Below are 15,433 nucleotides of genomic sequence, written 5' to 3' on the forward strand. Positions count from 1 at the left end.
ATAATTGAGCAATGGTGAGCTGTTCATTGCTATGAACTCCCCTTTGCAGATGCATTAGGTTAGTGGTATAAAGAGATGAGCACCCACTCATTATTCTTGATTTTGTCCAAGTTTGTCCAAGTTGTAATTTAACAACCAATTGATGCTTAGTAGTTCCTGCACTGGTCTTTCAGATTTTCTATCAAAACATCTGCTACCACTGTTTAAATTAAAATTTCAGTTGAAAGAAATTGGATTGTGTTGTAACATACAAATGTACAATCATTGTAATTATTTACTAATGAAATCCACATGCTGAAACTTGTGCTATTCTTGTGAAAACTCACTTTTTTTGCATTTTTTTGCAATGTAAAAAATAAATAAATATTTATTTATTTTTTACATTTCTATAATTCCACAAACATTTAAATAAAATATCACATATAAAATGTAGAATATTTGTAAAACCTTAAGAAAGAACATTTAACTTTTACCTAGCTAAGTTGTGAATCTGTCTCTTCTTTAATCTCAAGCCAACTGTAAGCCAATATCTGACCGTTCTGAGGATTTTTCTATTAAATTGATTATTTATAACCTATTTTAATTTCTTAACACCTGGGAGCAAATTTCAACTGTTCATTATAAACGAAACCATTGCCTGCATTTACAAAGAAGCATTTTTTAAACCAATAGTGATATTTTAATTTCAACATTAAAGACTTTCAGTTTTGTTTCTGCATTTATTCATTTACGATTTTCATGTGGATTTTGTGGAATGGACCAACTTCGTTAGATGTCGCAATTCTTTGGTTATCAAACAATTAACTATGTTGCTCTGTCCACTGTTAGAATATTACCATTATTATTAGAAAATTTAGAAATAGTAGAGTTTAGTCCTATATGAGAATGAATTGTGACATCACCATTGATTAGAGCACTATTCACTTTGGATGTAATATTCTGTATAACTCAGTTTTAGAAAATTATTGATGGAATTCTATTACTACTGCTTGGACTGTGAAGTTTGTGTTAGACTATTTTCAATATTTGGACCATTTAGGAAGCAATTGGGTGTTGTTAAGATATAGTTAAACGCCATTGCAGGAGCTATCTCTGCTTTTAGTTTGGATTAAATGTTGTTTAGAATAGTTTCTTCTGTTTGTTTTCTTTGCTACCCAAAATAAATGATTCAGAAAATATGAGTGTAATTCCAGTGCAAGAGAAGACAAATTCACCAGCTCATCAGTGCTTATGGCATTAACAGTAGGTTTATTCAACTAGAAAAGATCTTACAACATTGTCAGACAGCAGAGAAAAAGGAATTGTATCTATAGCTGTGTGTGGTGTCTCGTGAATATCACGCATGCTTCTTTATTTAAAATGTCAACAGGACTCTCCTTCCTACATCTCTTCAGCCAGATACATTCAGACACACAAGACAGACTTGCATCTGTTTGTGTGTGGCGATGGCATTTTGAGGGTAGCTTGAATGATGTATCGTAGTGGACTAAGCATGTCCAGTTTTTTTTTTCTTTTCTTTTTTTGTCTACTGTATGTCCTGTCACTTTGGCTTTGAACAGTTGTCACGGTTGAGGGCTCACAGTCAGGGGGGTCAAGATTGTGTTTTGCCAGAATTATGTCTGGATGAGGCAAAGCAAAAAAGAAAATCAATTTATAGATTAATTTTCCCACCTGTGTGTCTCTGTGTGTTTTTCTTGGAGAAATTGTACACCAGATGTTTCATTCAGTGAGGCATTAAGTTAGTATTGTAATTATATTCCTTGAACCGCAGACTGCTCTGTGTGCATAACATAACAGCGTAAGACTATCAGAGACACAGATTGTTTGATAGACAGTTGAGTGCATTTTGGTGTAGAGTTACCAGCACAATAGCACTAGGATCACTTTGTGAAGGGGATTAAATGGATTTACAACTGTGGATTAAAATGTAACCAGCTGGGTACATTTGTGAAAAAAATGGAAGTGCATTGGCTTGTGTAGGAGTGTGTGCCTGTGTGAAAGAAAGATAGAGATGAGTGATGGTGACTTGCTTTAATGGATCCTGTGATGTGATACTGCTATTAGGGAAAAGCTTCTTTCGCTCTTAAAATCACCAAATGAAACCTCGTTCTATGTGGCCCCTAGAGGTTGTTTGAATTTCATCTCATAAAATGCAGTAGGGAAAATAAGTGCAAAGGAGCAAAAATATGTTAATAATTTTTCTTAATAAGTAAATGTCTAAAGGGGCTATTGATATGAAATTCATGCCATGTCAGTAACAACTCGTGTTTCATACGCATAGTTTATTTGTTAATGAATGTAAGACAGAAGAAAAATACTTAAAAAATAGGATCGCTAAAATGTAATAGTATTTAAAAAACAATCTTTTCCCTCTGCAAATCAATTAACCCCAGCTGCTGAACTTTGAAAATGTTTCTCAGTACTAAGATATCACACAAGAAGCATCTTGTGCTATTTATACTGATAGCAATGTTTCCAGGTGTATTACTAAACTTCTGAATCTGGAAAAAATAGTCTGGTCAAGTGAGATGCTTACTGAATTCTTTGGATGTCATTGCAAACATATTTGGAGAAAGAAAGATTCTGCAAAATTCTATGAGCATGTCAAGTGTGTATTCTCCTTATCTTGTTGCACAAAATTGATCTAATTTGTGATAATTCTTATAAATGAATCCGAAGTAAAATTTATGTCAATAGATTCCATAGAAATATATTTACCAATAAAATCTGTTTTGTGTTAAACATACTGAACACAAATAACAAAAAATAGTTGCATTTTCCTAATCACACCAAGAAAGTTATTTTCAGTGGTTTCACTTTTGGTAACTAATCACATTCATTTTATCCTATGGAGGTTAAGAATCATGCTAAGATAATGTTCTCTGATCTGATTTAATATGGAGGACATAAATATTGTATGTCTCCAAAGCTATAATTAGATAGGATCAATAATTAATAGCTTCTAATTTAAGATTTAAGCTGATAAAAGGAAGGGAATCAGTGTAATATCATGCTAATCCCACTGGTGTATAAAAATCATCTAAACTTTTAAAACATTCCCACACAGGCCACTCACAGAACTAAAAATATGTAGCTTAAATATGTCTCACATCTAACATTACAGGTACATTTGATAAAAATGGACAAAGTATGTGCTGTAGCTAATGTTTCAGTGCCTTTGGGTCTTGACATAATCCAATGTTTTTATTTATTAATGTTTTTCACCTCTTTTTTTGGTCATTGGCAACTGCCAGTCTCATGCTTGCTTTATCTGAATGCCTTTAATTTCAGCAGCGTGCTTTTCATAGTTGAACTGGAAAAAGAGATCAAACAGTTTGCATGTTTATTTGACAGCAGTATCTCATTTATCTAAGAGACCTGTTTTAGTTTCAATACTTCCTGTATATGCACACAGTCTTATTCATCTAACTTTCTCACATGCAACAAATTCTGCCTGATTGTTTAAATATGCATTTGTTTTCCAACAAGAGAGGCAGTATACTGTATTTCCAAGAAAATTTTGAAATTTTATTAATACAGACAACACCTTTAGATAGAATATGAATACACTTGAATTTTGTTAAGTTTTACAGAACTGGTGTTGTCATGTATCTTAACCAATTAGTAGACGTTTAATCACTTTTGTACATTGCCACAACCTTTGGTAATTTTATGTGTGGTGTCTGACTTGGAAAGGGAACCAAAAGGTATGGTAAGTTTTGAGTCAAAGTAAAAAAATGCTTAACTTGGAGCAAGAAACCATTTTGGAGAGGTAGGAATTTAAATTGTGGTCAAAACTGGGATCCTGATGGCATGGTTAAAACCTGGGCCGATCACAAGAACTATTATTTTGAGTAATTATAAATGGATGTTGCATGCAAAACACAATTTTTTTCTTGTTTTTGTCATGTTTATACCCAGACCCGGATATCTCTGTAAATTTGGTTCTAATATATAGCCTGACGAAGAACTACTCTTTGAGTATATATTTCCCCTTTTTTAGAGGCAATAAACGTTTACTGTTACGCGTTCTCTTTTTCTTATTTTTGCATGTTTGAACTCACATGATTTTTAAAAAAAATTAATACATATCCCCTCAGGTGGCATGTTGTGTACCTCACCTATTTGCCATCACTTTATCAATATGTATTTATGTTTATTTTCTTTATCAGAGTAACATATTTCACAGTGACTTTCTCACTGCCGTAAAACTCACCTTATTGCCAAAATTAATATAGAAGCAATGATATTTAAGTGCCAATCTTTTGTAAAACTGGACGCACTCACTATTCTTTGCCTTTAATGGTGTAACCAAATCTCCTGAAAACGCCTCCAAAAGATCTCACTGCCTGTTCTGAAACATCAAAGGTTTTACATATAGAGCCAATTCCATTTGTTTATATTATTTTCATTTGCTGTGAATTTTATTAAATAAGACAGCTTGTCATCTAAGAAAGAAAACATTTATGGTGATTATTTTGAGGCAGTAAAGAAAGAAAAAAAGAAAGGTGACATAAATAAAAGCTTTTGAGTGAGAAACAACAGATCAGAATGAACCAGTCTCAAGTTGTGTTGCTTTCCTCCCATTTGCCTTCACATGCTTTGTTATCAATACTGGTTCTTTGATTATTTAAATGTGAAGCCAGTTTTAAGATGTAGGTGGAAGAATGTACTTTTTGCTTATTTGTAAACAGTCAAATGCGCTCACACTGTTTTAGAGCTGTCTAATATTCTAGGACAGGCATAAGCTTACTAAGTCCCTAAGAGCACTTTAGTTTGTAAAACTTCAAAATTTTTTAACATTTAATTTAGTAAATAAATATAACATTTTAGATTTATCAAAATAAATCTATATAGACTGGGATTAATAGTTTCATTGGATGTCATAATTTAATGAGTTGAAACACGATTTCATAGAAACTTAATAAATAAATCAATAATTTTCTATGCTCTCGTAAAAACACAGCTGAATAAACTTTGCCTAAGTTTCTCCTCTCTGTAGCATTTATATTTATAAGCTGTAAATCGAACACAACAGCCAAACTTATCTCTACAATTTATGACTAGCTTACACTTTCTAAAAGATTTCGTACAAGCTGCTTTTTACTTAATAATGTAAAGTAACTGATAAAAGTCAGTCATCTAGTGATTTTAAAAAACTTAATTCCAGCTCATTATTTAAGTACCATGTGCAACAGCTGTTTTTGATACCTGATGGTCCAGTGAATTCACATAAAATTAAGGTGTTTTGCTCCTATATTATCTTCTAGGTTATCAAAAATGGGGCTACCATAAAGAGCAGATGAACATAAATTTGTATTTTCTGTTGAGATGTTGCAATAGGTCACTTGCATGTGATGTTTATTGCCTTGCATGGTGACAACATGCAATGGCCAGTACTAGCCTGCATGCTGCTTAATGAATATCTCCCTCTCTCTCTCTTTGCCTGCCTATGCCTCCAGAAGACAACAATACCGAAGGTGGGTATTTTCATCCTGGGGACTAATTCCACCTAAAGTCTATCAAATGAATGTTAGAGAATGTTTTGTCTTGGTGATGGTATCGATGTAACTTGAGTGGTAAGTGTGGTTTGTCATATTTTAACTTTGTTTTCATTTAATTATTTTCTATTAATAGATAGAAATAGAAAATTAGAAAATTACGTCCATTAACGATGACAACAAAATTAATTCATTAATTAATAAGTCAGTTGATTTTCAGAAATACTCATGCCTCCAACAAAGTTTTTAGGAACGCTTTTATTAACTTCAACATTAACATAAAAACAATATTTCTATTCAGAAATTATAAATTCTGAAGTCAATGTATAAAATAAAATACAAAAAAAAACCCAGCAAAAAATCTCCTGATTCATTTTTGTCTGTATCTGTTTTATTTTTATTTTTAAAGTCAAGGCTGGATAACGTTTCAAATTTCCCAGATAATTTAAGCAACACTAACTGTATTGCCTGTAAATCGTACTGTGTAATGTAGTGCTTATTCCAACTAGTTCTATATATCAATTGCTATAAATTTATCTCATCCATATATATGATATATAAAATGATATATAAAATGGCAATAGTTCAGAAAACTCTAAAAGATTACAGAAGCAAGCAATCAGTAAAAACCCTCTTTAAAGAATCAAGCAAAATTGTATATTTATGTATATTGAAATATTAATGGATGAATTCTTTACACCAAGCTTAATACTTTCATCAGGCTTCTTTAAAAGAAGTAAATGCAGATTTCAATGTATATTGGTGCTTGTTCATTTATTTTTCTTCAGCAGTTTTGGGTATGAGGATCATTAAGACTAAAATGACAAAGCCTAAAATACCATCTGACTGCAAAACATGTTGCAGCAAGCACAAATGTTGTCAACATTAATTTCAGCATCTAAATCATAAAGAGAGAGGTGTTGTGGGCAAGGGATAATAAGGACAAGACTATTGCTCTGAGGTCCAAAGTCCAATTAGAGGATGAAAGATCATTTTCCATTTCTTTTGAAAACTAATGTCCCACAGTTTGGAGGAAGAGTGAATAGCCACAGAATCCAAGCTGCTTGTGGTCCGGTAGGACTTTTCCAGGCAGTGATGATTTGGGAAGCAATTTCACCTACTTGTGATGATGCATATAGGTCAGCGTGACTTTAGCTTTCTGAACAATGCATAGTAAGTTGCTGATGATGCATTGCAACCTTTCTGAGTTGCCTTAATGCTCATCAGACTAACCCTGTTTGTGTGTCCTCCACTTGATCTCTTCCCTGTTTTTCCCCTATCCCAACACTCCTCAAGTAACAGACATCTGCTGTCAAGTAGATGTCTGCATGTCAGTGTCACACAGTTTCCCATGATCCCTTGTTCTCTGCTGACTGTACTCTTATTTTCCTTTAAGGTCTGGCACACCTGATGATGGGCGACCAAGGTATGGGCTATGTTCCTTTTTCCTGTCATTCCTCCATTGCTCTTCCTGCTCCTATTGTGCTTAGAAATTTGTGAGCCAGTAACTCTTGGGCAGGCTTGAAGCTTGTGATATGGGCTGCTGTCTATCCATTTTTGATCAATGGCTTTATTTTTTTGTCTTGTGATGTTTTTCCATCTGACTTTTTTCACAGGTGATCTAGCTTTAATTTGAAGTTTGTGTTTTCTACATAGTTTTGACATTTCCTTTTATATATAGTTTTTTTTAATGATTAAAATTTAGTATATCTTTGTGACATATGGGTAGTTGTATTGAAGGACAACTTGCAATAACCTTGTTTGGGTGTTGTGAAAATAGCTTACTGCACTTTTAGAGCTAATCCTCATCTGCCCTCACTTTGGTAATGCATGTTGAGAGCATCTGCAGAGACAATTGTCCATTCTGTATTCATTTTTTCCATTTTTGCAGTTCTGCATATTGCCATGGCACAGCAGAGCAGCAATGTAGCTTTCTGCTTTCACTTTCCATAGCAGCATCCTATTCCCCCCCCCCCCTGTATTTGCACAAATTTGCAGCCATCAAGCCTCTCTATCCCCCTGTCCACTGTCCTCCTATTTTGTCAGGACACTTACTGGTGTCTCCTCTCCCTTTGTTCTTCCACTTTGTCTGGAACCTACTTTCTTCATGGAACATTTCATCAAATCTCATAGGTAAAAGTAAAGGTATTACCCTTTTTAATTATTTCAATTCACTGAGCTTTGTGGTAATTTTTCTGGCATTATATGCTCTTGTTGAATGATATATAAAGACCTATGACTGGGATTTTTAAAAATTGCTTTTCAACTAATTAATTAGAGGGTTTCAAGGTAGGTGCTGCTTGAATTCACATGCTCAAGCTGTGTTGCTTTCACCCTTTTTTTCCTTTTTATTGCATGAGAGCCATGCAGACTCATATGAATGTAAGCCCCACAGTTGCTGCCCTAGTTCTTGTGCACAATTTGCACCCAGGGGAAACTACACTGCTTTTGTTTAAATGATGGGTTTTGAGGTTGATCATAGTGTTGTGGGCCTCCCATCCTGGCTGTGATCCTCACCTCTTCTCTCTGTGGGGTAAGTGGACTTCTGATTTTTCCCATTTGACTCTCCTCCTCAGGGCAGAGAGGGGAGACTTGGCTTGTAAGGTCCTTACTGAGCATACAAGGTAAAATTTAAATTCTTCTGTTATTTTTGCAGTAAACTCTGATTTAGCAAGTTCACTTGTGTTAAGAGGCTGTAATGTTTTGTCAATACATGTGGAAAGCTAATTGTAAAATAACAATTTCCATATAACTAATTAATAATGGACAATGTGACATTTAACAATCAATTTTCATTACCTTGACTTGCTTTTGCTTTTAAATTAAATGTTCTATTTGTTTTAGCATAAAGTCTAAATATTTGCTCTTGCACTAAATGTTCTCTAAAACCATGTTCTTGTGAAGCTTCATTTAAGCAGGTAAGTTTTCAAACTGACCAGTGTGAGGAATATTTTGAAACATTTAATTTGAAGAAAAATATTTTTGTCACAGCGTATGGTTTCTGCATCTGTCTGTGGATTGCAAAGTTTTCAATTGCATCTTTTCGAAGTTCGAAGGAATAGGGACATTTTCAAGTGGTCACAAACTGTGTGTGAGTAAAGGTAAAATTTTATATGTTTAGCTTAAACTGTAAATCTACATGCACTGTCAAGTGACATTTTTCCCTCCACACTGACATTAGAGTAATGTTTTCCTGTTTTAGGACATATGGTATCAACAGTATTTCTATTTGCAAAATGTCAGTACCTTTATTAAAATTCAGAAGCTTAGGCAAATATAATTGCCTTTTAAAATGTTTTGGGTAAACTTCTACAACCATCTGATGAACCTTTTCAACCCAAACATTTTATTTAACTAAAGTCTTGATTATTGAGACATCCTCTCCAAAACATTGACTTTGTTGTCATTAAGTCACTTTGTAACTAAATTGCCACCTTTCAGCCATTGTAATAGAGGTTTGTTCTCACTGTGGATGTTGTTCTCTTACTAGTTTTAGCCAGCATTCTTACAGTCTTTTGCATTTGATGTGGGATTGATACACATTAATTCATTCATCTCTGAGACATAGAACCCATCTGTTTTCTCAAATGTACAATGGGCCAAGATTTGATCTCATGCTGTGCATACTCGCATGTAATCTTTTTGAAAAAGTTTGAAAAGATAAACATGGCATTGCTAGGCATTTTGAAGCCATAAGGATAAACTAGACTTGAGGAGGTCCACATTTTTTTCCTGATATCTTGCCTAGTCTTTTTCGAAGGTTCCCTAATGTCACACATGGCTGCAGCGTATTAGAGGTGTTGTCTAACATAAATTGGCAAGAGTGCCTCAAATTACCTTTAATGTTGTGAATTAGCCTATCAGAAGCTTCCAAATTATTTGAATAATTCTATTAAAATTATCCAAAAAGTCATCATCATAGACAAAGAAAAATCCTGCAATTGTCAACCACAAATGACCTACAACAGGAAAAACTTTAAAAATAAAAATGTTTCTTATCACTTTTCTGTAAATATGTTATTCTTTCTGCTATATTACCATAATAATTTCTTCCTATTGGTCCTCCCTAAGCATATGTTTGATCCGTATTTCTGGTAATTCAAAACAAGTCATGCAAAAACCCATATAGCCCATATATATGGAATGAGAAAGCCATAAATTAGTTTTAAAGCTGTGTAATAAATGAGACTTCATGCATAATATTTGCCCACATGCATACACACATATGCACATTGTCTTTTCAGGGGAATGAAATATATTCAACTGCTGTACTTATACAAGCCACAGTTACAGCTTTTGTAATTTGCCTTAAGCTCATTCTCCAACTAAGATTTGATAATTATGGTATGGGGATTATATGTAAATACACAAATGTGAAAACTGGAATGAAATCCATTTGCAACATCTCCCAAGGTAAGTGTCACTCTCAGTTCTATAGTCTTCATGCTTATTGTTTAGAAAATTGATGCAGACAATTGGTATTCTGATATACTGTCTGACAAATGTGATTCTTTCTTTGTCTGGAAATGGAAAATTAATTCTGTGGGTGGCTTTTGAAATGTAGTTTTTTTGCTGTTCTTCCAAGGTTTGACAAATCCTGTAGACTATTTGTCATTGATTTGCAAGTCAAAACTGGTCCTACATTTATATTCTGTGAATGAAACTCTATATTTTACAGCAATAGCAGTTAATGCCTGCAACTCAAATGTTCTTGCAAGGAAAACTAATTTCTGGCACCGTCCTGCTCAGATTATGTAACCTACTGTTTGATACAGCACTTGTGTCATTTATGATAATTATCTACATTGCTTAAGGAGTCCATTAGTAACATTTGAATCATCTCCCGATAATGTGCTGTAAAGCTTAGGTGTTCACAGCTCTGTATCAACACCAAGTTTGGCTGTGGCAGAAGGAAAGCCGCAGGGAAGGAGTCAAATAATGCTGATGAGGCACAAATCTGCCATACTCGGCCCACTGCTTCTAATTTGGGGCTTGGTAAGATGTCCCTTGTGTTTTACAGTGTAAAAACCCTTCTCAGTCTTTGTAAATGCACTGTTTGGTCATATACACAAATCCCCAAATGAGTGGTAAAATTGGAGTGTGGACAGAGTTTGTATTCATTGTCTCCTTTATGCTTGTGAGGATATTGTGTTTTATGTAGGCCCTCGCTGAGATTCTCCTGTGACGTTAACCACTTGGTTTGGTTTATCCTCTCTCTGAGGGCTGGTCCTTTGAGCATGGGCTTTTTGTGTGTATCTGGTGCTTTTAGCTGGTTTACCAACATTGTTTACCTAAAACCTTTTTCCAATCCAGCACCACATAGCAGTGAGTGCAGAGGGATAAGTTGTAATACCACTGGCACATAAATCATTTGGGTATTTAATTCCTGTCATTGCAATGTGCAGCTTAAGAGGAACTACACACTGTACAGATAGGCTTACAGGTACTACGAGGCTATTTCTAAATGAATGGATTTCCTAATGTAATTGCTTTCACCTTCTAAAGATGGAAATTGTTATTTTTGTCACAGAGGACATCAAAGGTGATCATATTTGTTCATATTTGTGTGCATAACATTTTAAATTTTATTAGATTAATTTGATATTTATAAAGCATTTTGCAGTGCTTGTTTGTATTGTATAATGGCTATTCACCAGAGTCTTTTAATTCAGTTCAGTTCAATCTTACATTTAGCTCCAATTCACAACAAATGTAATCTTGAGATACTTTACAAAAAATCATTTTAATTCAATCATGCATACATTCCAATTGATCCTAGTTATCAAACAATATATTAAGCTCTGTTAATTTTTCATAGTAGTTTTAAAGGTTTCTGTCTAAGGATACTTACAGTAGAAGATTGCATCAAGTCACTTAGCTTTCTGTAGCGGCAGCAAAAATCGCTTGCAATGTTTTAATTAACTGAGTGTCACAGATTGATAAAAGTTCACAAATGCTTTCAGATGGTGGTTATCTGCCAGATACAGTATACATCAGCTGTTATGGTTAATGGGATGTCAAATTATCAAGTGTCACAATTTCACCCTGTTATCAGAGTTAACAGGGTATGGATATTTCTCATGTTCTCACGTATGAAGCTTTGCCTGTGGTTTGGATTTAGTCATATTTGATGCATTTTTCACATGGATAACATGTTTTATGTGTCTATTATATAGCTTTAATATGATAATGATTCAGAGAAACCTCCATCACTAATGTTTAAATAGGCTGGGAAATTAACAGGACAATTGAGAATATTAATGGCAGATAATGAAGCAACACATCAGATTCTGAAAGTACGTGATACCAAAGACATCAGTTTGATTTAGTTTTAATTTAATCCATTACATGCATCCCTAACCTTGAGGGGAAACCTATGTTGTAAGGAGGTGTGTTTGTGTTTGTACCTTGTTACAGCATAGTACAGTGATGGATAGTACTTATGGTGGGATTCAGCACAGATCAGTGAGCATGTGACACTGGAGTCAGGTCAGTGAAAATCATTGAAAGACCTTCACAGGTAGGATTTTACCACTCACTTGCCCCAAAACAAGCACTGTACAATTATGTATCACAGATTTATTTAGTTTGTAACAATAACTGAAGAGGTGAAGTATTTTAAGAATAGCAACACTTAGTATTTTGAAAATCAAAACTACTTATTGTTAGTTATATGTTTCAGTTGTTTTTAAAGGTAGACCGTGACAGTGAGATTTTCGCAAGAAACACTTCTGCAAAAAGAAAAGGAACAATCCATTCTTTGATGTTTGGAACCTAGAAGGAAGATTTTACAGATAAGTGTAGAATGTTCCAGTCTAAGTTTGACTGGTCCGTGTATTGTGGAATCTATGGTTGTCTATTTCTAAAGCAGTCCTAAAATCTTTCCATGTTTAAAAAAACTCAATTTAGATTCAGTAGATCTGAAACTGTGTTGCTAGATCTAGTGTAGATTTCATCAGTCCAAGTAATTTAGATTTGAAACTGTAAACAATCAAATGCAATCCAGACTCATTCAAATCATGTCAAACAAACCTGTAGGGCCATTTGAAAGCAGATTTAAATTTTGCATTCATTAGCTTCTGATGTCAGTCCCTGTATTTCCACAGTGCTTACAAATGATTTGTATCTCACCTGAATATTTGATGTCAATAGTGGGCCACTGTGGGATAGTGGGCATTGCTCATTATAAAATTGATTCCCACAAATCCAGTTTTAATAATGCATGAATTTCCCATTTACAATTACAGCAATATTTATGTAGACGTTTGGATTGCAGCCATGAACTAAAACAAAAAACACAACTGCTACACACCTGATGTGCTCTACCCTTCTCCTTTTAACGTACAACATCCTTCTTCTGTCCCAATATCTCTTGTTAGCAAAATTAAAATAATTTGTAACCTAATCAAAACATGGACGGCTCGTTAAAAGGTAAATTTAACTTTATGTCATCTTTATATGAAGGTGAAATGAGAAGAGTGTTGGAAAAACATTACAAGAAAAAGCATTGTTGGAGCTGTAGCTGGTATCAGTGATGTCTCAAATTCTCATTACCTCCAACAGGTAGCGTCAGTGAGGCAGTAGCCTTCATGAGCAGTAGCTAACGAAGACATGCAGATGCAGTGTGAAGTCAAAAGTATGGAGGGCCGATCAGGCCAAAATCATTAATAACAATTAACAGGTTGATAAAGTAATTAATGGAAAACCACAGATGATGCTGTGATTACCAATAAAGAGGAAGATATAAAGAAACTGTAATAAATGTATTCAACTTGTATGACTAGAGTTCATCTGACAAGTACTGCAATTTTATTCCAAAATAGTTTTTCATGCTCACAAATATGTCTTAAGTGGAAGACATGAAGCAAAGAAAACTTAACAGGTAGAGAGACAAGAGAGAGCATCTACAGTGACAACTAGAAAGAGAGAAAAGGACATCAAATTAGAGTTCTGTTTTACATAATATAAGTCTCACAGTCAAGCTCATTCGTATTACCCCAAGACTGAACAGTTAATTCATCTGACAAAACACCACACGATGTGTGTGTTGAGTCAGTGACAAATGTTTTTGTACCTTCCCATGAAACTTGTCATAGCCCTTTTTCTAACCTTTATGTGAGATATTATGGTCACAATTAATGAAAGCAAGCTGTGCTTTGCGGAAGGTGGCACTGCATGATTATTTCAGAAGGTGATTATTCAGTCTTCTTCTCAATAAGACCACATGCAGTGTTAATAACACCTTTACATAAGTGGTCATTCACACTCTCACTATGTGAAATGTCACTGGAAGACCAATGTGAGAAGATGATGAACATTTTTAACTAAATATCTCTTCAGTGGTCCATGAACAGCACAATGTATTTGTTATAGAAACTCTGGTCAAATAGTTTGACTAAGGCTCTTTGACAATATAGATATTCTCTCACTCACTCACTGTCTGTTGAGAAAACATCTTATATTGACTGCCCTGTTGGCTGTACAAAAACAGTGTTGTTCTATACTTGAACATATGCAAAAGGTTTACTGTATGTGCATAACTAAGTATGCAGTGCAACATAACTTTAGAATGAGTGCACTTACAGCTCTTACTAATTTGGATCATTTTGGATCATTAAGATTTCTCATGCAGGTGTAGTTGAGAAAGAAAGGTGGCTCGAACCTAAACTTTGTTAGTGTGCACAATTTTCAACAGCAATGAGACACTTAGCTCTCGCTCCACTTAACTGAGTTACTCACATGGAACAAGGTCATGCTAAATGTAAAGATTACTGCTACTGGAGAAAAATCCACCTTAGCCCAAGTGGGTACCTGTATAAAATCAAACTTGAAGAAATCCCTGTTGATAAGAGGGGATTTCCCAACAGCTGCACATGCTGCTTTCAGGTACAGATGGTACATTACGTTGTCTAAATATCAAAACAACTCCAAAATGATTTAAACATATTTTATTTCCATACATGTGCAGTCTTGATTAACAATTTATCATTGACATTTTTAAAAGTCAATGATAATACTGTAGTCTGTCTGTGAATCTATCTAGGCATTGAGTGTGCATTCTTATATGACGAAATGTATGAAGGTATCTCATCCAGTAATAAAAAATATAAAATATATCTATTTATTAAGAGATTAAGAAACTGGAGAAAAATCACTATCTAAAATAAAACGATAATACCAAATACAATTCAATCAATCACAGAAAATGTATCAAAATCACTGTTTTGGGACAGAGTGAAACGCAAACACTAAAAGGAACCATGTCAACTGTAGCTTTTCATAACTGTTGAAGTTATTTATTGACAGCTCTTTAAGGAAAATTTACTTTAAAATTCCTGAATTAAGTAAAAATCTGGAAGGGAACTATCATACTGCTTTTTAGTTCTGAAAATTAGATTTATCCTTGGACTCATAAATGAGTTCACCTTTTGTTCAAAGGGAAGCCAATACTGATGTCATAATCTTGCTAGCATCATTAGCTGCAGGGAACAGAAGCCTAAGGGCTGCTGCTGGGACATGCTGCTGTTACTCATCCTTGAGTGAATTGACGATTGTGCTAGCAAAACAATATAAAGACTTTGTAAACGTTTGTTTGTCTTCCATAACTGTTGGAGATTTACATGAGTTTAAGGTTAAAGGGTTTGGGTTATACACCAGTGGGGGCCTGGTGTATAGGTCAATAAGTCGGTGAACAAGAAACAGGATAGGCATTTCAGTACCTCATCATCAGTACAAACTATACACATAAATATACACACAGAATCATTTCTAATAATAATTTATAATTTACATTTAAACTATGCTTGAGAGGAAACCAGGGTGCCCAGAAATAAAATACTAATAAAAAAAATTTAAATGCACAAAATTTACACACAGAAAGCCCTTGACCAGAATTTGATTGCATAACCATCTCCAACAATGGTAATAAGCAT

At 34.3% G+C, this 15,433-nt stretch overlaps 1 protein-coding gene across 28 annotated transcripts in view; it reads left to right on the plus strand.

Moving 5' to 3' along the window:
- Positions 1 to 15,433, plus strand: part of LOC114137983 (neurexin-1a) — a 259,399-nt gene that overhangs the window by 16,630 nt on the left and 227,336 nt on the right. For 8 of the 28 annotated variants that reach the window (XM_028006859.1, XM_028006862.1, XM_028006881.1 and 5 more), the window contains 4 exons: positions 5,463 to 5,480; positions 6,898 to 6,927; positions 7,635 to 7,646; positions 8,078 to 8,125. In XM_028006859.1, coding sequence (XP_027862660.1) covers positions 5,463 to 5,480; positions 6,898 to 6,927; positions 7,635 to 7,646; positions 8,078 to 8,125 — 108 coding nt within the window. The remainder of the gene's footprint in view (positions 1 to 5,462; positions 5,481 to 6,897; positions 6,928 to 7,634; positions 7,647 to 8,077; positions 8,126 to 15,433) is intronic. The other 20 variants (XM_028006870.1, XM_028006872.1, XM_028006883.1 and 17 more) reach the window with 10 other exon arrangements.

Source organism: Xiphophorus couchianus, chromosome 22, assembly GCF_001444195.1.
Source record: "Xiphophorus couchianus chromosome 22, X_couchianus-1.0, whole genome shotgun sequence".
Taxonomy (NCBI): domain Eukaryota; kingdom Metazoa; phylum Chordata; class Actinopteri; order Cyprinodontiformes; family Poeciliidae; genus Xiphophorus; species Xiphophorus couchianus.